The following is a 21,033-nucleotide window of genomic DNA, read 5'->3' as shown; positions in this document are numbered from 1 at the left end:
TTTTCTATTTTCTATTTTATGTTTTATATTTTATATTTCATATTTTGTATTTTATATTTTATATTTTATATTTTATATTTTATATTTTATATTTTATATTTTATATTTTATATTCATTTCATTTTATTTTATTTTTTAGTACTGATCCACACTCCATACCAGTTGATGGCGGTAATGCACCAATTAATTGTTTACCAACCGCCAATAAACATAAAAAAAGAAGCAGAAGAAGGAGAAGATCAAAATAACGTCTGTGTACGGGCTGCGTGTGCAATCGGTTTATTGGTCAAGCTTTTTTTTTTGACTCCAAGGAGGAGGGCATCGTCTTTTTTTATTATTTAATTAGTTTAATACATCTCACTTCCGTGTTTTGCTGCCTCCTCACGAAAGCCTTCATCTTTTTTTCTTCTTCATAAAACATACAAATAATCAAGTAAGTATCTAAATGACACTCTGCCTTTACAAATGAATTGTTATCCTCGGTTATTAACGACCAGTGTTGGTGTTTGAAGCTATAAGTTAGCTGTTAGCATTGTGAACTCGTTTAGCTTAGTACGACATATCACCACTCACGTGCGACGTTAACGTCGCATACAAACGTCAGTTAAGCTAAGCTAACTTTGACTGGTATCAGAGAAGAAACGTGCTAAAATAAACTTTTCAGCTGGTTTAAAATGGATTTCTGGATCAACTGCTTTAATCTCGTCAGTCTGACTTGTATTATTAAGAAATGACGATGATTCACTGATTCAACTGGCCTGTTGCTCGTTACCAACTGTTACCGTTAGGCTAGCTAGCTAAGTGCATATGATGAAGTAATGTACATAATAAACAACATAATAAAGTTATGATACAGCATGGGATAAGAGACATAGTATAAGGGGTATTATTAGTGTAGTAATATAGTAGTATAGTGTAAGATATAACATATATATAGTATAGTGCAGCAATGGGCTATAATTGAATAGAATATCACAGACAAGTGTTATAAAATACTGTTCACTGTGTACATAGTCACATGATGCAGGATGGTATTTACAGAACAGTTGCTGTTTGAATTAGCTCATGATTATACTATAATAACTAGTCTCATTACTGACAGATGCTGACTGACATGTGTATATATATATATATATATATATATATATATTATTATTGTTTTAGGTGTCTCCTCTAAGATGGCTATGGTAAAGAGTGGTTGGCTCCATCGACAAAGTGAGTAGCCTGACACAGTTCACTAGTTTATGAATATTAAAGTTATTATAATACAGTTTAAAGATGCTGTGACATTTGGTGTGATGTGCTTTATGAATAATAATTGAGTGTATATTATTCTATTTACATTTAAAGGCACCATACTGCGCCGGTGGAAGAAGAACTGGTTTGACTTGTGGGCCGACGGACGCCTCGTGTTCTACAACGATCACGACATAGAGGACGACATCCACATGAGGGTCGACTGCATCAACATACGCAACGCTGCTGCGTGTCAAGGTGACGTCATCGGATACCTGATGATGTCATTAGCACAACTTTTAGTTCATATTTAATATTTAAATGTCTCTCTGTGTGTTCTCAGACCTGAACCCAGCGGAGGGGAAGATGCGTGAGGCTTTGTTCCAGATCGTGTGCAGAGACGGACGAGTCATCAGTCTGTGTGCAGAGAGTGCAGATGACACTCTGTAAGACATTTATCACTTTGATGGGTTATTATGGCCACTTTGGTGAATTTGATTATTTTAAGTTAAAACAAGAGGTTACTTTACATTTGTGTACACATGACATCTATTGCACTTCTGTCTATTTTTGGGGGAGTTCTTCCTGTTCCGATGTGAGGGTGCCGGGACAGAGGATGTTTGAAATTTGAGTTGAATTGAATCCTTAGTTTCTATGTTGCAGGGCGTGGACCATGGCGCTTCAGGATGCCAGAATTAATGCGGTGAGTTTCTTCTACATAAGTTTGATTTGTTACCAAAATATGAACAGGAAGTTCTTGTAAAAACCAACCGGTCTATCTTTATCTGTCTTATTAATGAACAAGCTGCGACTAAAAATGATTTTTATGATCTAAACAGGCTTAGAACATGAAGCTGGCAACAACTGTGAAACAACTCTCATATTGTCTGTCATATAAACATCTATGTTGATAAACATACGGCCTTTATGGGGGTTTCTCAGAATTCCCTACTGCTTCTAAATGTCAAAAAGCTCAGTTTTGTTGGTGTTCATTGTTCGTGTTTCTTTTTGTTTGTTGTTGTTTTAGGTGGTTGTTACACCTCAGATCGGCTTTGCACAGGAAGTGAGGCCGTCTGCTCCTACCCCCTACTCAGATTATGCTCCCCCACCTCAGGTAAAAGGCATAAACAGCATGAATACGGAACGTATCCTCATACAGATATAGCTACGAACGCTGTAGGAGAAAGGCCTGGTTTAGTTTAGCACAAAAACGGCAACGTGCCCGTGCTTTTCAGGCCTAATCGGACTCAGCTCTAAAAATCTGTGAAATGAGTTGTTACCAAAGAACAGCAGACAGGCATATAAAAGTACAATATGATTACACTGTATTCACAATTTGACACAAGTTGAGGATCAACAGTCTCTGTCCTTCTTCAGCAGGTCTATGCTCCGGGTCCGTATGGAGAGTACGTCGTACCTCCACCGCACGCCACACAGATCGTGTACTCTCCTGACGGGCAGCCCTACGCTGTGGCGTACCCTTATCAGTACCAAGGTAAAGTAACTCTCAGCGTACGTGCAGAAGTAAACCTAGCTTCAATTCCCCCAAACAATTGCAAAGTGAAATGAGACGTGGTGTCTCCGCTCTAGGTGGCTACGCCGCTCCCGGAGTGAACCACGCCGTTATCCGGGAACGTCGCCAGTGGGACGACGGAGGAGATGTGGCGTTGGGCATGCTGGCCGGAGCGGCAACCGGCCTGGCGATCGGCTCCCTCTTCGCCGTCTTCTAGTGTCTGGATTAATGTATTAATCTAGTAAGCACACTGCCCCCCCCCCCCCCCCCCCTTTGTTTGCAGCATTCGGCTTCTTCTCTGTGCCATCACATGAGTCGGAGTAAAATGCGTCTTATGGGCTACTTCCATCTATGAAGGATGATTGTGATGGGCAGTGATCTGCTCCATGTGTTCTATAAACACACATACAGTACATACTGTTAGCACTTTCTCTAATGTTTCCTACGCTTTGCGATGTCTAAATATGAATGTTATTTAACCAAAAAAATACAACAATTACTCCATTTTTTAAAAGGTACAGTGTGAAGCATCTCGAGTGATCTATTGGCAGAAATGGAATATGATGAAGTATGTTTTTGTTACTGTACAAGCACCTTAAAGTAAGAACCGCTGTGTTTTCGTGAGCTTAGAATTAGTTTATATTTGCACAAGGAGCCGGCACGCCGTATTTTCGACGGTAGCCCAAGAGGGCCAAACCAAACACTGGCTCTAGACGACATTCACCGACTCACGCTTGTAAACGTCACCGCTAGATGCCGGTAAATACCTCCACACTAGATCTTTAAGAGCGAGGCACCGACTGAAAAGTCTGACCTGCTCATTCTGATCCTCTTTCTTTCTTATTCACGGTAAAAAAGCCAGATATATATATATCTATCTATCTATCTATCTATCTATCTATCTATCTATCTATCTATCTATCTATCTATCTATCTATCTATCTATCTATCTATCTATCTATCTATATATATATATATATATATATATATATATCTATCTATCTATCTATCTGGCTTTTATATATATATTGATCGGCCGGTCTCGGGTCGTGGCCGATCGCTCGGTGCGTCTCTACTTTTTAAAGAGTTATTTAAATAACAGGAAAGACACTTCTCCATTCATGTACTGTACATTTCAGGTCATCACTGTTTTTTTTCTTTGTTTGCAAAATTACTGTAATAGTCATCAATTTGTGTATTTATTTGTATTTATTTTTGTGTTCACCTCTGTGTTCCTTTACTTTGTTTTACTCGTCTGTTTTGGGTGTGAATACATGAAGTGGTTCTTTGGCTCCTCGGGTTGTTTGTGGTGGAGGTGGGCTCACACACACACACACACACAGTAATAACTTAATTTTGAGGTGGGACCTGGTTGTGACGGATGTCTGATGATGTCACCACCACCCATAAGTCTGCATAAGAGGAAACGCTGGATGAAAGCGATAAGGGACGTCTCTCATAACTCATGTTGTTCAAACATGCTCTATTTATGGCCATGTTTTCATTGGCAGCTGTTGAACCACCATACCTTACTTTTCTTTGTCATTTGAAATGTGTTTGATTTGTTACTTTGGTTTTATTTTGGTAGGTTCGGTGCATTCTGCACAAACACCAATCAGGTCAATCCGTCTGTCGTTTAGTTACAGTTCAGTTTTCACTCCAAATGACTTGAATATCGTCAGATGTGTTTCCATCATTCATGTGAAGTGGGACCATTTATTCACTTTGAAAAAGCAACTTCTGCTCAGTAGAAAACAGATCTATGTTAATGACGCTACGAGATGTTGAAGATTTCATTTAACTGAAGCAAACTATCAGCTTGTGCAAGCGGCGTAACGATGTAATCTTTTATATATTTCTCCTATTAAATGATGATCTAACCTGCGATTTAGAATATATATGATAGTTAACTAACAGATGTATTTTCAACAATTAAATATATGTTCACAAAGTAACTAAAGAGTCCTGTTGTTTCTGTGTTGTTTATTTAACCCTGAGACGGTGCTTCACACAACATGTGGTGTAGGATACAGCAATAGTGCAAATCTCCATCTTAACAAATTTTATTTATGTAACCAGTAATTGAAGGGACAGGTTGGATGTTTTGAAGATGGGTTGTATGAGGAAGGATCCACAGTCAGTGTGTTACCAAAACAGACAAGAGTATCAGCGAAGCAAAGCAATGTACTGCTGTGGAGGTATTTTACACTCCTAAAAGAACCAAAATCAGTTTAAATATACGCTACATTTAGAATGTCTTCACCGCTTTACCGTGATGTCAAACAGCTCTTTCTGACGGGAACATAAGCCGTTATCGCTGCTCTCTACAAAGACACCAGACTCCACTCACTGAAAACACTGATTCTACCTCACAACACAGGAGCTGCTGCTCTACCGCTGCCTCCATCTGTTAGTGTGTTGTTGTGGGACTTTGGTGTTTTTAAAAAGTTCTGATTCACCAAAGTCACACAACAACAAACAAACTAACCGTCGGAGGCAGCGGTGGACCAGAAGCTCCTGTTCTCTGTGAGGTCAAAGTCATTGTTTTTGTCAACGGAGTCTGGCGTCTTTAAAGAGAGCAAAGACAACAGCTTTACTTCTCCGCCAGAAAGGTCTGTCTGACAGCACGGTAAAGAGGTGAACACATAATATAGCATACAGTTAAACTGATTTAGATTATTTGAGGAGTCGAAAATACGTCCACAGCAGGACATTAGTTTGCTCCGGTGCTGGTTCTCCTGTCTGTTTCTATAAACTCATCTACTGCAGTAGAACGCCTCAAACAGACACACTTCTAAACATCATGACGTGTAGGATGCAGCAATAGTGCAAATCTCCACCTTAACAAGATTTATTTATGTAACCAGTAATTGACCTCAAACCCCAAAAATAAACCCACCGAGCATTCACACTTCTGTCTGATATCAGGCAACATACTGACAGTATATATAAGAAGTTCACATCACAGGAACCGACTACGACGGTCTGAAAGTTGAAACTAGAAACGCAGATGATTTACGCATTTACAAATGCTTCAAAAAGGCATTGTTGTACAATATGTTATATAATTTAGTAACTCAATAGAAACCCAGAAGGCCCATTTGAAGCTGGTGATGATAACTTTGTGTATAGAGAAACAAGAATAACCAGTAAAAGGTCATTTACATGTTTAAAAGGAGCCAGGTTTCATACATTAGACAGTAATAAATTCCCATTTATAAAAACCAAACCTGAAACTGATTCTGTTCAGTGCAAAACAAAGACTATATTAAGAGGCATGTAGTGTTGAAAATAAGAGTATTACTTTGGTTTGAGACATGCCACATAAAACCAATACGCAAAAGAATAAACCGTACAAACGTGAAGATGTAAACACGAGCAACAGCGGATCAATTCATGAGTGATAAATAGTGCTGATGGTGCAGTTGATTAACTGATTAGTTGAAGAAAAAGTCATCAATTAAGATTTTCGATCATCAATTAGTCATTTTGGTCAATTCTCCTTCATAGAAACAGGTCTTTATGTTGAACTAGAACCGTGAAGGGAGAGGTTGGATGTTTGGAAGATGGGTTGTATGAGGAAGGATCCACAGTCAGTGTGTTACCAAAACAGACAAGAGTATCAGCGAAGCAAAGCAATGTACTGCTGTGGAGGTATTTTACACTCCTAAAAGAACCAAAATCAGTTTAAATATACGCTACATTTAGAATGTCTTCACCGCTTTACCGTGATGTCAAACAGCTCTTTCTGACGGGAACATAAGCCGTTATCGCTGCTCTCTACAGACACCAGACTCCACTCACTGAAAACACAGATTCTACCTCACAACACAGGAGCTGCTGCTCTACTGCTGCCTCCATCTGTTAGTGTGTTGTTGTGTGACTTTGGTGTTTTTAAAAAGTTCTGATTCACCAAAGTCACACAACAACAAACAAACTAACCGTCGGAGGCGGCGGTGGACAAGAAGCTCCTGTTCTCTGTGAGGTCAAAGTCATTGTTTTTGTCAACAGAGTCTGGTGGCTTTGAAGAGAGAAAAGACAACAGCTTTACTTCTCCACCAGGAAGGTCTGTCTGACAGCACGGTAAAGAGGTGAACACATAATATAGCATACAGTTAAACTGATTTAGATTATTGTAGGAGTCGAAAATACGTCCACAGCAGGACATTAGTTTGCTCCGGTGCTGGTTCTCCTGTCTGTTTCTATAAACTCATCTACTGCAGTAGAACTCCTCAAACAGACACACTTCCAAACATCCAAACTCTCCCTTTGATGTTGTTTCTATTGCTTTGAGCGCTGATCGGCTTCAGAAACTAAAGAACTTTGGGCTCCAGTAACTTGTGATGGATGTTTTTCACCATTTTTGACTCAAGATGATTAATCGAATGATCGCAAACGTAACCGACAGTGAAAATAGTTGTTGGCTGCAGTCTTATGAAAAAGTATTATTAGCCTTCTTGACCAAAGTCCTCTGTAAACTTCCTCAGCTTGTCCAGGTCCTGCTCGTTCACCGTCGGCTTGGTGCTTGAGAGTGACTTCAGCATGTCGGGCTGCGGGTGAAAAACATCCCAGTGAATGACGACGGTATAAATAAACATACTTTCCTCTCCTGGCCTGAACACTGAGAGTCTTTTCTTACCATGGCCACGACCGGCTCCAGAAGCTTCTCCCCAGGAACGTCCATCCACGTCATCTCGATGGCGTTGGGATCACCCGGCGAACACGGAGTCAGGAGGTCGTCCACCACGACGTCGGGGTTCTTCCACGATGACCCGCGGACCTTAAACCAGTGTGTGTGTGTGTGTGTGTGTGTGTGTGGACGGACGGAAGCAAGGACAAAAAGAAACATGAGACGCTGAGGTTCATACAGGTTCATTTTAGTGGCAAAGTTTAGGATGAGAACGAGGAACTATTTCACTACTTCTTCAATGAATAATGTCGATTTAGTGAACTCTCTCGAAAGTTATTTTATTATTCACATTCACAGGTTCAACTATTTGTTCATTGAAATAAATGTTGCTGAAGGAGGGAACACAAAAGTAAAGGCTACCCGTACTACCGTTCTATTTAGTGTGCTAGAAAAATATTAAGTGTGTCACAATACATAGAATGTCAAATGCAGTATGCCAAAAAATACCAGGATGTTCTCATTGGTTTGTGGACGGCGGTTTTAAAGCATTGAGCATTTTGTCCGTCGCCATCTTGGGTTTTCTTTCAACCAGTGAACAGGAAGTGACCATACCATATCTGGACTGAGGAGGAGTGTCAATCACAGTAAGCCCCGCCCCTAAAGCATCCCCTGCTTTATGGTCTGTCTGACTCTAAATGGACCATCAGTTACTAAATGAACATCATGCTGTATTGAAGAAGACTTGAAACTAGAGATTGAGACCATAAACTCATGTTCACAATGTTTACTGAGGTAATAAATCAAGAGAGAAGTAGAGTCATTTTCTCATAGACTTCTATACAACCAGAGGAGTCGTATTCCAAAAAGTGATTTTAGGATGACGAGCATCGTTGATCTGTTTTGAGTGTTTTTACCTTCTTGAAGTGAGTGGAGGACTGAACCAGCCTGACCGGCTGCATGAGGGCGTCTCTAACGATGACACTGACGTCCGCCCCGGAGTAGCCCTCCGTCTTTTGGCCCAGGGTGACGAAGTCCGCCTCCGTCAGGCTGTTGGGGGTGGAGCCCAGATGCAGTTTGAACATGAAGGAGCGGGCGTGCGCCTCGGGCAGCGGGATGTAGATTCGCTTTTCAAACCTGAGAGAAACAAAAAGATTCAATCAGCCGCCACGAAGCCTTCAACCTCTTCTGTCCCGATTGTTTTTAATCTCTTAATTTTTCCCTTGAGATCATCTTTTCCAGCGGAAAGAGACAAGTGACCTGATGTTTAAACTTCAGAACAGATGGTAGAGCTGTTGTGTGAGACGTTGTGGTGCCTCGTCGTGCTTTAGCTGCAATGTTCATTATGTCTAATAAAACATTTGCTGCTCTTTTTCCCCTCATCAATAAGAAGGTTGAGATAAACACCTTTTAGAACAAACATAGAAGTTTCCCAGTTTTACCAGAATACTTTGAGTATTATGCAGCGGACAGAAACACCAAAACTGCCCCAGAGAGGAAAGCTGAGATGGATGCTAAGCTAACCCAGCTCGGACCTCAGGCTACTCCACTACACAGCATGCTCCTTGTTGTTGTTGAGGTATTTCAGGCCTGATCAAGCGAAGGACATTCCTTGCATAACAAAAGGAGGTAAATCACTTTTAGATGCAGGTCTGGATTGTTTATGATTAAGAACAATAATCAAGAATTGTGATTATATGTAAAAAGTATTCTCGTGCGTACGGCAGTATTTCTACACAAGTGAAACTAACCTCCTCCTGATCGCAGAGTCCAGCGTCCACGGAATGTTTGTGGCTCCGAGGACGAGGATTCCCTCGTTGTCATTTCCAACGCCTGAGAGGAGAAGGACATTTTCTTACACTTGGTAAACAAAGAACTTGCCATTCAGATTATTTTGAGCTTCGTCTCTCCTCGGCTCACCTTGCATCTGGACGAGGAACTCCGTCTTGATTCTGCGCGCCGCTTCGCTCTCGTTCCTGGAGCCGCAGAGGCAGTCGATCTCGTCGATGAAAATGATCGACGGCTTGTGCTCTCGGGCTAAAGTGAACAGGCTCTTCACCGTCCTGGAGAGAGGGAGAGAGAGGGAGAGAGAGAGAGAGAGAGAGAGAGCGAGAGAGAGAGGGGAACAGCCAGATGTTTATTCTCTGTTTATCTCATGCAAAAGATGTATGGTCATGTAAAGAACCCCGGGGCCTCACTTCTCACTCTCGCCCAGCCACTTGGACATGAGGTCGGAGGAGGAGATGGAGAAGAAGGTGGAGTTGTTGGCCTCCGTGCCCACCGCCTTGGCCAGGTAGGTTTTCCCTGTTCCCGGAGGGCCAAACAGCAGGATCCCCCGCCAAGGCGTCCGTTTTTCTGCACAAGTGGACGTATCATTAAACACTACTCGTTTTGCAGGAGGTGTTAGAGCTGGCTTGTTGTTTTCAGTACCTTTGAACTGATGAGGAAATTTGATGGGCAGGATCACAGCTTCTTTCAATGCTTCTTTGGCGCCCTCTAGTCCGGCTACATCGTCCCACTTAATGTTGGGCTTTTCCATGACAATAGCACCTGTGAGAGGGACGGGTTTGATGAAGCACATCTCTTTCTGCAATGTCAGGCAATGATGCCTATCTGCATTCTCACAGGATACAAAACACGCCCATAACTTCCGGGATCAACAGTGTTGGTATCGACTACTATCTGCGTCTGCCTCTGTGTTCATTTAAAGCAGTTTCTAGGTCACCTAGTTAGCTGCTGTGACAGATCCCTAAAATGCACAACAACCGCTAACTACAAACGGTTAACCCTGTTATTAAATATTAATACATTTATTACTGATACTAGTTACATTCACGTTACCCGCTGAGTGACTTTTAACACTGTACGCCCAACTTTACCACCACCAACGGCGATGCTAACCAGTTAGCATATCGAGCTAGTGACATAACAGCTAACAGCTAGCTGTTAACGCGCGGTGCCGCCATCCTCAAAGCAAATAAAGTACTCGTTACAGTAAAACTAAACCTCAAACACACGTAAGATGTTCACAATATTAATATGAATACAGTGTAGATTCCGGATACTCACTGTCAAGGTAATGCTCCAAGTATATATCCGTCGCCATTTCAGGTTAGCTGTTTAGCTTCTGCATTATTCTCGTAAAAACAACCGTTGGCCGGAGAGGTGACGGGCTTGTTTTGTAACCCTGGGTCGCCCGTCGGTCAGTGGCTTAGAGGTACTTGATGGTGGTCTGAACCAGGCGATCGTGAAACGACGCTCGCTCGCTGCTGCTTTGCGGTCACGCAGAATGAGTTCCCTCCCGCTTGTTCAAAGTGAAATGAGACGTGGTGTCTCCGCTCTAGGTGGCTACGCCGCTCCCGGAGTGAACCACGCCGTTATCCGGGAACGCCAGTGGGACGACGGAGGAGATGTGGCGTTGGGCATGCTGGCCGGAGCGGCAACCGGCCTGGCGATCGGCTCCCTCTTCGCCGTCTTCTAGTGTCTGGATTAATGTATTAATCTAGTAAGCACACGGTAGCCACGTAGGTTTTCTACGGTAGCCCAAGAGGGCCAAACCAAACACTGGCTCTAGACGACATTCACCGACTCACGCTTGTAAACGTCACCGCTAGATGCCGGTAAATACCTCCACACTAGATCTTTAAGAGCGAGGCACCGACTGAAAAGTCTGACCTGCTCATTCTGATCCTCTTTCTTTCTTATTCACGGTAAAAATCCGGATATATATATATATATATATATATATATATATATATATATATATATATATTGATCGGCCGGTCTCGGGTCGTGGCCGATCGCTCGGTGCGTCTCTACTTTTTAAAGAGTTATTTAAATAACAGGAAAGACACTTCTCCATTCATGTACTGTACATTTCAGGTCATCACTGTTTTTTTTCTTTTTTTGCAAAATTACTGTAATAGTCATCAATTTGTGTATTTATTTGTATTTATTTTTGTGTTCACCTCTGTGTTCCTTTACTTTGTTTTACTCGTCTGTTTTGGGTGTGAATACATGAAGTGGTTCTTTGGCTCCTCGGGTTGTTTGTGGTGGAGGTGGGCTCACACACATACTCACACACATACACACACACACACACAGTAATAACTTAATTTTGAGGTGGGACCTGGTTGTGACGGATGTCTGATGATGTCACCACCACCCATAAGTCTGCATAAGAGGAAACGCTGGATGAAAGCGATAAGGGACGTCTCTCATAACTCATGTTGTTCAAACATGCTCTATTTATGGCCATGTTTTCATTGGCAGCTGTTGAACCACCATACCTTACTTTTCTTTGTCATTTGAAATGTGTTTGATTTGTTACTTTGGTTTTATTTTGGTAGGTTCGGTGCATTCTGCACAAACACCAATCAGGTCAATCCGTCTGTCGTTTAGTTACAGTTCAGTTTTCACTCCAAATGACTTGAATATCGTCAGATGTGTTTCCATCATTCATGTGAAGTGGGACCATTTATTCACTTTGAAAAAGCAACTTCTGCTCAGTAGAAAACAGATCTATGTTAATGACGCTACGAGATGTTGAAGATTTCATTTAACTGAAGCAAACTATCAGCTTGTGCAAGCGGCGTAACGATGTAATCTTTTATATATTTCTCCTATTAAATGATGATCTAACCTGCGATTTAGAATATATATGATAGTTAACTAACAGATGTATTTTCAACAATTAAATATATGTTCACAAAGTAACTAAAGAGTCCTGTTGTTTCTGTGTTGTTTATTTAACCCTGAGACGGTGCTTCACACAACATGTGGTGTAGGATACAGCAATAGTGCAAATCTCCATCTTAACAAATTTTATTTATGTAACCAGTAATTGAAGGGACAGGTTGGATGTTTTGAAGATGGGTTGTATGAGGAAGGATCCACAGTCAGTGTGTTACCAAAACAGACAAGAGTATCAGCGAAGCAAAGCAATGTACTGCTGTGGAGGTATTTTACACTCCTAAAAGAACCAAAATCAGTTTAAATATACGCTACATTTAGAATGTCTTCACCGCTTTACCGTGATGTCAAACAGCTCTTTCTGACGGGAACATAAGCCGTTATCGCTGCTCTCTACAAAGACACCAGACTCCACTCACTGAAAACACTGATTCTACCTCACAACACAGGAGCTGCTGCTCTACTGCTGCCTCCATCTAGTAGTGTGTTGTTGTGTGACTTTGGTGTTTTTAAAATGTTCTGATTCACCAAAGTCACACAACAACAAACAAACTAACCGTCGGAGGCAGCGGTGGACCAGAAGCTCCTGTTCTCTGTGAGGTCAAAGTCATTGCTTTTGTCAACGGAGTCTGGTGGCTTTGAAGAGAGAAAAGACAACAGCTTTACTTCTCCGCCAGAAAGGTCCGTCTGACAGCACGGTAAAGAGGTGAACACACAATATAGCATACAGTTAAACTGATTTAGATTATTTTAGGAGTCGAAAATACGTCCACAGCAGGACATTAGTTTGCTCCGGTGCTGGTTCTCCTGTCTGTTTCTATAAACTCATCTACTGCAGTAGAACTCCTCATACAGACACACTTCCAAACATCATGACGTGTAGGATGCAGCAATAGTGCAAATCTCCACCTTAACAAGATTTATTTATGTAACCAGTAATTGACCTCAAACCCCAAAAATAAACCCACCGAGCATTCACACTTCTGTCTGATATCAGGCAACATACTGACAGGATATATAAGAAGTTCACATCACAGGAACCGACTACGACGGTCTGAAAGTTGAAACTAGAAACGCAGATGATTTACGCATTTACAAATGCTTCAAAAAGGCATTGTTGTACAATATGTTATATAATTTAGTAACTCAATAGAAACCCAGAAGGCCCATTTGAAGCTGGTGATGATAACTTTGTGTATAGAGAAACAAGAATAACCAGTAAAAGCTCATTTACATGTTTAAAAGGAGCCAGGTTTCATACATTAGACAGTAATAAATTCCCATTTATAAAAACCAAACCTGAAACTGATTCTGTTCAGTGCAAAACAAAGACTATATTAAGAGGCATGTAGTGTTGAAAATAAGAGTATTACTTTGGTTTGAGACATGCCACATAAAACCAATACGCAAAAGAATAAACCGTACAAACGTGAAGATGTAAACACGAGCAACAGCGGATCAATTCATGAGTGATAAATAGTGCTGATGGTGCAGTTGATTAACTGATTAGTTGAAGAAAAAGTCATCAATTAAGATTTTCGATCATCAATTAGTCATTTTGGTCAATTCTCCTTCATAGAAACAGGTCTTTATGTTGAACTAGAACCGTGAAGGGAGAGGTTGGATGTTTGGAAGATGGGTTGTATGAGGAAGGATCCACAGTCAGTGTGTTACCAAAACAGACAAGAGTATCAGCGAAGCAAAGCAATGTACTGCTGTGGAGGTATTTTACACTCCTAAAAGAACCAAAATCAGTTTAAATATACGCTACATTTAGAATGTCTTCACCGCTTTACCGTGATGTCAAACAGCTCTTTCTGACGGGAACATAAGCCGTTATCGCCGCTCTCTACAGACACCAGACTCCACTCACTGAAAACACAGATTCTACCTCACAACACAGGAGCTGCTGCTCTACTGCTGCCTCCATCTGTTAGTGTGTTGTTGTGTGACTTTGGTGTTTTTAAAATGTTCTGATTCACCAAAGTCACACAACAACAAACAAACTAACCGTCGGAGGCAGCGGTGGACCAGAAGCTCCTGTTCTCTGTGAGGTCAAAGTCATTGTTTTTGTCAACGGAGTCTGGTGGCTTTGAAGAGAGAAAAGACAACAGCTTTACTTCTCCGCCAGAAAGGTCTGTCTGACAGCACGGTAAAGAGGTGAACACATAATATAGCATACAGTTAAACTGATTTAGATTATTTGAGGAGTCGAAAATACGTCCACAGCAGGACATTAGTTTGCTCCGGTGCTGGTTCTCCTGTCTGTTTCTATAAACTCATCTACTGCAGTAGAACTCCTCAAACAGACACACTTCCAAACATCCAAACTCTCCCTTTGATGTTGTTTCTATTGCTTTGAGCGCTGATCGGCTTCAGAAACTAAAGAACTTTGGGCTCCAGTAACTTGTGATGGATGTTTTTCACCATTTTTGACTCAAGATGATTAATCGAATGATCGCAAACGTAACCGACAGTGAAAATAGTTGTTGGCTGCAGTCTTATGAAAAAGTATTATTAGCCTTCTTGACCAAAGTCCTCTGTAAACTTCCTCAGCTTGTCCAGGTCCTGCTCGTTCACCGTCGGCTTGGTGCTTGAGAGTGACTTCAGCATGTCGGGCTGCGGGTGAAAAACATCCCAGTGAATGACGACGGTATAAATAAACATACTTTCCTCTCCTGGCCTGAACACTGAGAGTCTTTTCTTACCATGGCCACGACCGGCTCCAGAAGCTTCTCCCCAGGAACGTCCATCCACGTCATCTCGATGGCGTTGGGATCACCCGGCGAACACGGAGTCAGGAGGTCGTCCACCACGACGTCGGGGTTCTTCCACGATGACCCGCGGACCTTAAACCAGTGTGTGTGTGTGTGTGTGTGGACGGAAGTAAGGACAAAAAGAAACATGAGACGCTGAGGTTCACACAGTTTTAGTGGCAAAGTTTAGGATGAGAACGAGGAACTATTTCACTACTTCTTCAATGAATAATGTCGATTTAGTGTCTCGCCATTAGTGAACTCTCTTGTTAAGAAAGTTATTTTATTATTCACATTCACAGGTTCAACTATTTGTTCATTGAAATAAATGTTGCTGAAGGAGGGAACACAAAAGTAAAGGCTACCCGTACTACCGTTCTATTTAGTGTGCTAGAAAAATATTAAGTGTGTCACAATACATAGAATGTCAAATGCAGTATGCCAAAAAATACCAGGATGTTCTCATTGGTTTGTGGACGGCGGTTTTAAAGCATTGAGCATTTTGTCCGTCGCCATCTTGGGTTTTCTTTCAACCAGTGAACAGGAAGTGACCATATCTGGACTGAGGAGGAGTGTCAATCACAGTAAGCCCCGCCCCTAAAGCATCCCCTGCTTTATGGTCTGTCTGACTCTAAATGGACCATCAGTTACTAAATGAACATCATGCTGTATTGAAGAAGACTTGAAACTAGAGATTGAGACCATAAACTCATGTTTACAATGTTTACTGAGGTAATAAATCAAGAGAGAAGTAGAGTCATTTTCTCATAGACTTCTATACAACCAGCGGAGTCGTATTCCAAAAAGTGATTTTAGGATGACGAGCATCGTTGATCTGTTTTGAGTGTTTTTACCTTCTTGAAGTGAGTGGAGGACTGAACCAGCCTGACCGGCTGCATGAGGGCGTCTCTAACGATGACACTGACGTCCGCCCCGGAGTAGCCCTCCGTCTTTTGGCCCAGGGTGACGAAGTCCGCCTCCGTCAGGCTGTTGGGGGTGGAGCCCAGATGCAGTTTGAACATGAAGGAGCGGGCGTGCGCCTCGGGCAGCGGGATGTAGATTCGCTTTTCAAACCTGAGAGAAACAAAAACAAAAAATCAGCCGCCACGAAGCCTTCAACCTCTTCTGTCCCGATTGTTTTTAATCTCTTAATTTTTCCCTTGAGATCATCTTTTCCAGCGGAAAGAGACAAGTGACCTGATGTTTAAACTTCAGAACAGATGGTAGAGCTGTTGTGTGAGACGTTGTGGTGCCTCGTCGTGCTTTAGCTGCAATGTTCATTATGTCTAATAAAACATTTGCTGCTCTTTTTCCCCTCATCAATAAGAAGGTTGAGATAAACACCTTTTAGTACAAACATAGAAGTTTCACAGTTTTACCAGAATACTTTGAGTATTATGCAGCGGACAGAAACATGACTAGAACTTCGCCAACAAACTGCCCCAGAGAGGAGAGCTGAGATGGATGCTAAGCTAACCCAGCTAGGACCTCAGGCTACTCCACTACCCAGCATGCTCCTTGTTGTTGTTGAGGTATTTCAGGCCTGATCAAGCGAAGGACATTCCTTGCATAACAAAAGGAGGTAAATCACTTTTAGATGCAGGTCAGGATTGTTTATGATTAAGAACAATAATCAAGAATTGTGATTATATGTAAAAAGTATTCTCGTGCGTACGGCAGTATTTCTACACAAGTGAAACTAACCTCCTCCTGATCGCAGAGTCCAGCGTCCACGGAATGTTTGTGGCTCCGAGGACCAGGATCCCCTCGTTGTCATTTCCAACGCCTGAGAGGAGAAGGACATTTTCTTACACTTGGTAAACAAAGAACTTGCCATTCAGATTATTTTGAGCTTCGTCTCTCCTCGGCTCACCTTGCATCTGGACGAGGAACTCCGTCTTGATTCTGCGCGCCGCTTCGCTCTCGTTCTCGCTCCTGGAGCCGCAGAGGGAGTCGATCTCGTCGATGAAGATGATCGACGGCTTGTGCTCTCGGGCTAAAGTGAACAGGCTCTTCACCAACCTGGAGAGAGAGAGAGAGAGAGAGAGAGAGAGAGAGCGAGAGAGAGGAGAGGCCAGACGTTTATTCTCTGTTTATCTCATGCAAAAGATGTATGGTCATGTAAAGAACCCCGGGGCCTCACTTCTCACTCTCGCCCAGCCACTTGGACACGAGGTCGGAGGAGGAGATGGAGAAGAAGGTGGAGTTGTTGGCCTCCGTGGCCACCGCCTTGGCCAGGTAGGATTTCCCTGTTCCCGGAGGGCCAAACAGCAGGATCCCCCGCCAAGGCGTCCGCTTTCCTGCACAAGTGGACGTATCATTAAACACTACTCGTTTTGCAGGAGGTGTTAGAGCTGGCTTGTTGTTTTCAGTACCTTTGAACAGATGAGGGAATTTGATGGGCAGGATCACAGCTTCTTTCAATGCTTCTTTGGCGCCCTCTAGTCCGGCTACATCGTCCCACTTAATGTTGGGCTTTTCCATGACAATAGCACCTGTGAGAGGGACGGGTTTGATGAAGCACATCTCTTTCTGCAATGTCAGGCAATGATGCCTATCTGCATTCTCACAGGATACAAAACACGCCCATAACTTCCGGGATCAACGTACTTATTTTAACCCCAAACCACAACTTATTCTGGAACCTAACCAAGTGGTTTTTGGCGCCTAAAATGGTAAACGGACTCGGGCACCTTTCTAGTCTTCCGACCACTCAAAGCGCTGAACACTACATGTCAACATTCACACACACACATTCGTAAACATACAACTTGGGGTTCAGTATGTTTCCAAAAGGACACTTCTACATGCGGACTGTAGGAGTCTGGGATTTAACCGCCGCTCTTCCAATTGGAGGACGACTCACAGCCTTCTCTTAAGGTTTTGGTGCCTAAACCGCCGCAGGGCAGCACAGACCTGCTCGGCTAAATAACGGAGCTAACAGCTACTGTTAAGGTTGGCTGCATTGAGTTACGCTATGATGCGTTCAAGCTCTGTTCAGTAAAAATGACTGTTGGACGAAGGTAAATTATGACTATATTATGATGTGTTTAAATATAATCCTGTAAAACTGAGACCTGAGGCGCATCATCAAGTAATTTCACCAGTGTTGGTATCGACTACTATCTGCGTCTGCCTCTGTGTTCATTTAAAGCAGCGACGCCGTCGTTCACCTGAGAGTTGATTTTCAAACTTCTTCTTCTCCACGTCGTCCCCATCACCACTTTCATCCCTGAAATCACACGAGAACAGCAAACATCGGGATTTAACACTTATTGAAGCAATGATTTATATATATTTTAAGGGTTGTCCAGCAACACTTGATTTTACAGACCCTGTAGTTACTTTCGTAAAAAAAAACTGATATGAAACTGAGAATTCTTCGGAAGGCCCCTGAACAATACTAGTAATTAAGTTTTATTTATAGATGTTCATTTGGTGCACTTTAATTAAACAATTCCCAATAACCGGCCATCCACAGGGAGGAAAACATTTTAAGAATGGATCTCTAAGATCACTTATTCCACTAAGAGTTCAGCAGTTCTTTCAAAGGGAGTCTTTTGGAATTAAACACATTCTTTAAAACGTAACCCTGTGGAGTTTAGTAGCGCTGAGGAGCTGCTTCTTTATGAGTGGGTTCACGTTTAGTGTGTCTCGTGCATCACTCAATACACATTTCTGCCAATGGCTTCACATTACTCCACTGAACTACTACAGTTGGGAGCAACGTGTCGAGAAGTGCAGCAATGTGCCAACAAAGACTGAAGAAAATAAGACTGCTGGGACGTAAACATGGATGTAAACAATGCTGGTTTGAAAATGTTCAGAAAATTGGTTTTGCAAATGTTTTATAAGGAAGGAAATGCACTCAACATGTTTTTGTTCAACCTGAAAGACACACAAACAATGTGTTTTGGTGAATAAAGGTCTCTGCACACCAAGTCCTTAAATAAAATACGACCTCACGTTGTGTTAATTCTGTTTACAGGCCGACTCAGAAACCTTCGTACGGCGTTTAAAGTTTTCGGAACACGTTTGATTTTCCGTGTTTTTCAGCATCAGAGTCGTTTGACCACTCAGAGCCACCGTCATCATACAAAATGTCGTCTGACAAGCTGATTCACTACATTCATTACATTCATTCGTCTCCCAGCCCAAAGCGGTTTACGATAATCAAAGTAAAGAATACGAAGGTGCAGAATTTAAAAAGATTAGAGAGCAGAGATTGTGTTCTTGGCAGCTAAACAATCTATTTTGCCTGTAATTCTATAGTTATGTTGTAAAAAAACATCCCCCACATGAGCCTGAATTTAAACAAGAACTGAAGAAAGTCACCACAACAACACACACACACCGGGAGAATGCTGACTCACCCTTTGTCATCAGACTCTTTGACGGGTTTGGCCGGAGGAGCATTCTCCTTCTTCTTCAGATATGCCTTCAGCTGCTCGGCTCGGTCCAGGTAGTCCACACACTTGGCTCTGATGCTCTGCATCGCCCGCTCACCCTGGGCCTCGTCTGCAAACACAGGAAGGCAACTAAGATCGCGGTGTCGAGTAGACGACGGCGGCGGACAACATAGAAATCACACAGATATTGTAATAAATCAAACGCTGATGCGGCTCCTCACACTTGACAACATGAAGGAAGTATTGAACTGCGTTCTGGTAACATCGGAGTGCCTCTTCGTAGTTTTTGGCTTTGTCCTCTGTTGCAGCTTTGCTGGCGAGATCGATAGCTTTCTGAGAACAGACAATGTGTTTGTTAATGGATGATAATTACTCAACACATGCTTTTAATTTAGAGCTAATAATAGAAACTTTGTGAGGTTGCGAGAAATCCTTTTGGCAGTTTCTTTGCTTTATATTTGGTAATAATGCTGTTATAAATGTAGTTAATACATTATTTATTAACTATTAATAAAGCCATTAGTTGTAACTTATAAAGTTTTAATATGGGTAAGTAGTGAAAGTTCAGTGTCTAATAATTAATTAAAATAAAATGACCACTACAACATAAGAATATTACATATTACAGTACATATTATTAATTTACTTAAAATCCTACTTAAGGAAAGGTACAGAAGTATTCATGTATTTAAAGTATAAAAAGTGAAAGAATGACATAATATAGAATAATAAATAGTCAATGCTGAAGCATTAAAGTAGCATTTTACTGGTTTTAAGTAACTTTATAAACAGTTAGGAAGTTTAGTCCAGTGAGTTTGATTAATGAGAGATTGTTTTTCGTAAAGTATTGTTTGATTTGAGCTCTTTGGGCCTCAAACTTTCTTTAAAATAAACCACGTTTTAGGTTTAAAGATGTTAAGACATCTGTAACAATGGACATAAACTTAATGTTTACCACCTGTGAAGGGATGGAAAGGGATGTTTTTCCCAACCTGGCAACCCAACTGTTATCGTTCACTTGTAGCTGATCCATAACGCATTAAATGATTAATGAAATAACTAATCATTATTAATTACTTCTAAACTCTGGAACCGAGTTAGTTCAAATACACGTATTTTAACACACTGAATTAACCGTTTAAGATGATGAAAAAGTTTCACTTTAAAGAGTTTAACGTCTCTTTAAGTCAGTCTTACGTAACCAGGTAACTTAGCTTAGCTTAACAAAAGTTTGTGACTCACCTGTAAGTTACCTCCGGCCATTTAGCTTCAGATACGTCGGGTCAAACTTTAGCCTCTCGCCTCAGATTAATCTAAAGCCGTCTGTTGTTGTTGTTTTTACCTGCTACTTATGTTACATTATAAAAACAAATTTCAAACGCGACACAAACTAAAGGCTCGTCTCTCCTCTTCCGCATCAACAAAAAAAAAATGTCGACTGTCACTTCCGCGTTGGTCATGTGACAATGTTTTTGTCGTCTTTCACGGCTGCTGTGAGCTCAGAGAAGTCTGCAAACAAATATAATCATTAAAGTTTACTACGTGGACGTGAATATTTAGAGTTGAGTATTAAAACATTATAAAATTCAAGCACAATAAAAGTGATTTACAGGAGTGGGACAAGTGTACATCTGAAAATACTGACCTCTAGTGAATATAAGTCATAACTAAATCATGTTTTAGCCAAAATATTTCTATTTTATTATTAAAATACTGATCTCTAGTGAATATAAGTCATAACTATATCAAGTTTTAGCCAAAATATATCTATGTTATTATTAAAATACTGACTTCTAGTGA

The 21,033-nt window shown here is 41.5% G+C and overlaps 3 protein-coding genes across 4 annotated transcripts; 1 reads left to right on the top strand and 2 right to left on the bottom strand.

The window, feature by feature from the left end:
* Window positions 1–283: 283 nt before the first annotated feature.
* On the top strand, window positions 284–5,089 carry plekhb2 (pleckstrin homology domain containing, family B (evectins) member 2). Of its 2 annotated transcripts, none has more exons than XM_079158323.1 (8): window positions 284–433; window positions 1,165–1,215; window positions 1,351–1,494; window positions 1,580–1,682; window positions 1,900–1,939; window positions 2,264–2,350; window positions 2,617–2,731; window positions 2,827–5,089. In XM_079158323.1, exons 2-8 carry the CDS (start codon window positions 1,179–1,181, stop codon window positions 2,964–2,966), a joined length of 666 nt encoding a protein of 221 aa, XP_079014449.1. In that variant the 5' UTR covers window positions 284–433; window positions 1,165–1,178; the 3' UTR covers window positions 2,967–5,089. The 2 variants fall into 2 exon arrangements, with proteins under 2 accessions (XP_079014449.1, XP_079014448.1); XM_079158322.1 differs by having other exon boundaries at window positions 287–433; window positions 2,614–2,731.
* LOC306695160 (vacuolar protein sorting-associated protein 4B-like) lies at window positions 4,713–10,664 on the bottom strand. Its single transcript, XM_079158321.1, has 8 exons — window positions 10,446–10,664; window positions 9,807–9,926; window positions 9,575–9,731; window positions 9,297–9,439; window positions 9,128–9,209; window positions 8,294–8,513; window positions 7,389–7,529; window positions 4,713–7,299 (listed from the first exon to the last, which is right to left on the bottom strand). Exons 1-8 carry the CDS (start codon window positions 10,480–10,482, stop codon window positions 7,198–7,200), a joined length of 1,002 nt encoding a protein of 333 aa, XP_079014447.1. The 5' UTR covers window positions 10,483–10,664; the 3' UTR covers window positions 4,713–7,197.
* A 1,436-nt stretch (window positions 10,665–12,100) lies between these two features.
* On the bottom strand, window positions 12,101–20,647 carry LOC306695424 (vacuolar protein sorting-associated protein 4B-like). Its single transcript, XM_079158662.1, has 11 exons — window positions 20,476–20,647; window positions 19,455–19,566; window positions 19,198–19,342; window positions 17,998–18,056; window positions 17,200–17,319; window positions 16,968–17,124; window positions 16,698–16,846; window positions 16,529–16,610; window positions 15,679–15,898; window positions 14,777–14,917; window positions 12,101–14,687 (listed from the first exon to the last, which is right to left on the bottom strand). The coding sequence occupies exons 1-11, from the start codon at window positions 20,494–20,496 to the stop codon at window positions 14,586–14,588; spliced, it is 1,308 nt and encodes a 435-aa protein (XP_079014788.1). The 5' UTR covers window positions 20,497–20,647; the 3' UTR covers window positions 12,101–14,585.
* Window positions 20,648–21,033: the final 386 nt, after the last annotated feature.

Source organism: Pholis gunnellus, assembly GCF_910591455.1.
Source record: "Pholis gunnellus genome assembly, chromosome: 4".
NCBI lineage: Eukaryota > Metazoa > Chordata > Actinopteri > Perciformes > Pholidae > Pholis > Pholis gunnellus.
The sequence above is the reverse complement of the archived record's forward strand: the minus strand, read 5'-3'. Positions and strand labels throughout refer to the sequence as shown.

Bases quoted from the DNA above. Each gene is read 5' to 3' on its own strand.
- plekhb2 (XM_079158322.1), top strand. From the start codon at position 1,179: ATGGCTATGGTAAAGAGTGGTTGGCTCCATCGACAAA. The intron at 1,683-1,899 runs GTAAGACATTTA...TCTATGTTGCAG, and splicing joins GAGAGTGCAGATGACACTCT to GGCGTGGACCATGGCGCTTC. The intron at 2,732-2,826 runs GTAAAGTAACTC...TCTCCGCTCTAG, and splicing joins GTACCCTTATCAGTACCAAG to GTGGCTACGCCGCTCCCGGA.
- LOC306695160 (XM_079158321.1), bottom strand. From the start codon at position 10,482: ATGGCGACGGATATATACTTGGAGCATTACCTTGACA. The intron at 8,514-9,127 runs GTTAGTTTCACT...TGTTTCTCTCAG, and splicing joins GACTCTGCGATCAGGAGGAG to GTTTGAAAAGCGAATCTACA. The intron at 7,300-7,388 runs GTAAGAAAAGAC...TTTCACCCGCAG, and splicing joins TGGAGCCGGTCGTGGCCATG to CCCGACATGCTGAAGTCACT.
- LOC306695424 (XM_079158662.1), bottom strand. From the start codon at position 20,496: ATGGCCGGAGGTAACTTACAG. The intron at 14,918-15,678 runs GTAAAAACACTC...CACTGGTTTAAG, and splicing joins CCTCCACTCACTTCAAGAAG to GTCCGCGGGTCATCGTGGAA. The intron at 14,688-14,776 runs GTAAGAAAAGAC...TTTCACCCGCAG, and splicing joins TGGAGCCGGTCGTGGCCATG to CCCGACATGCTGAAGTCACT.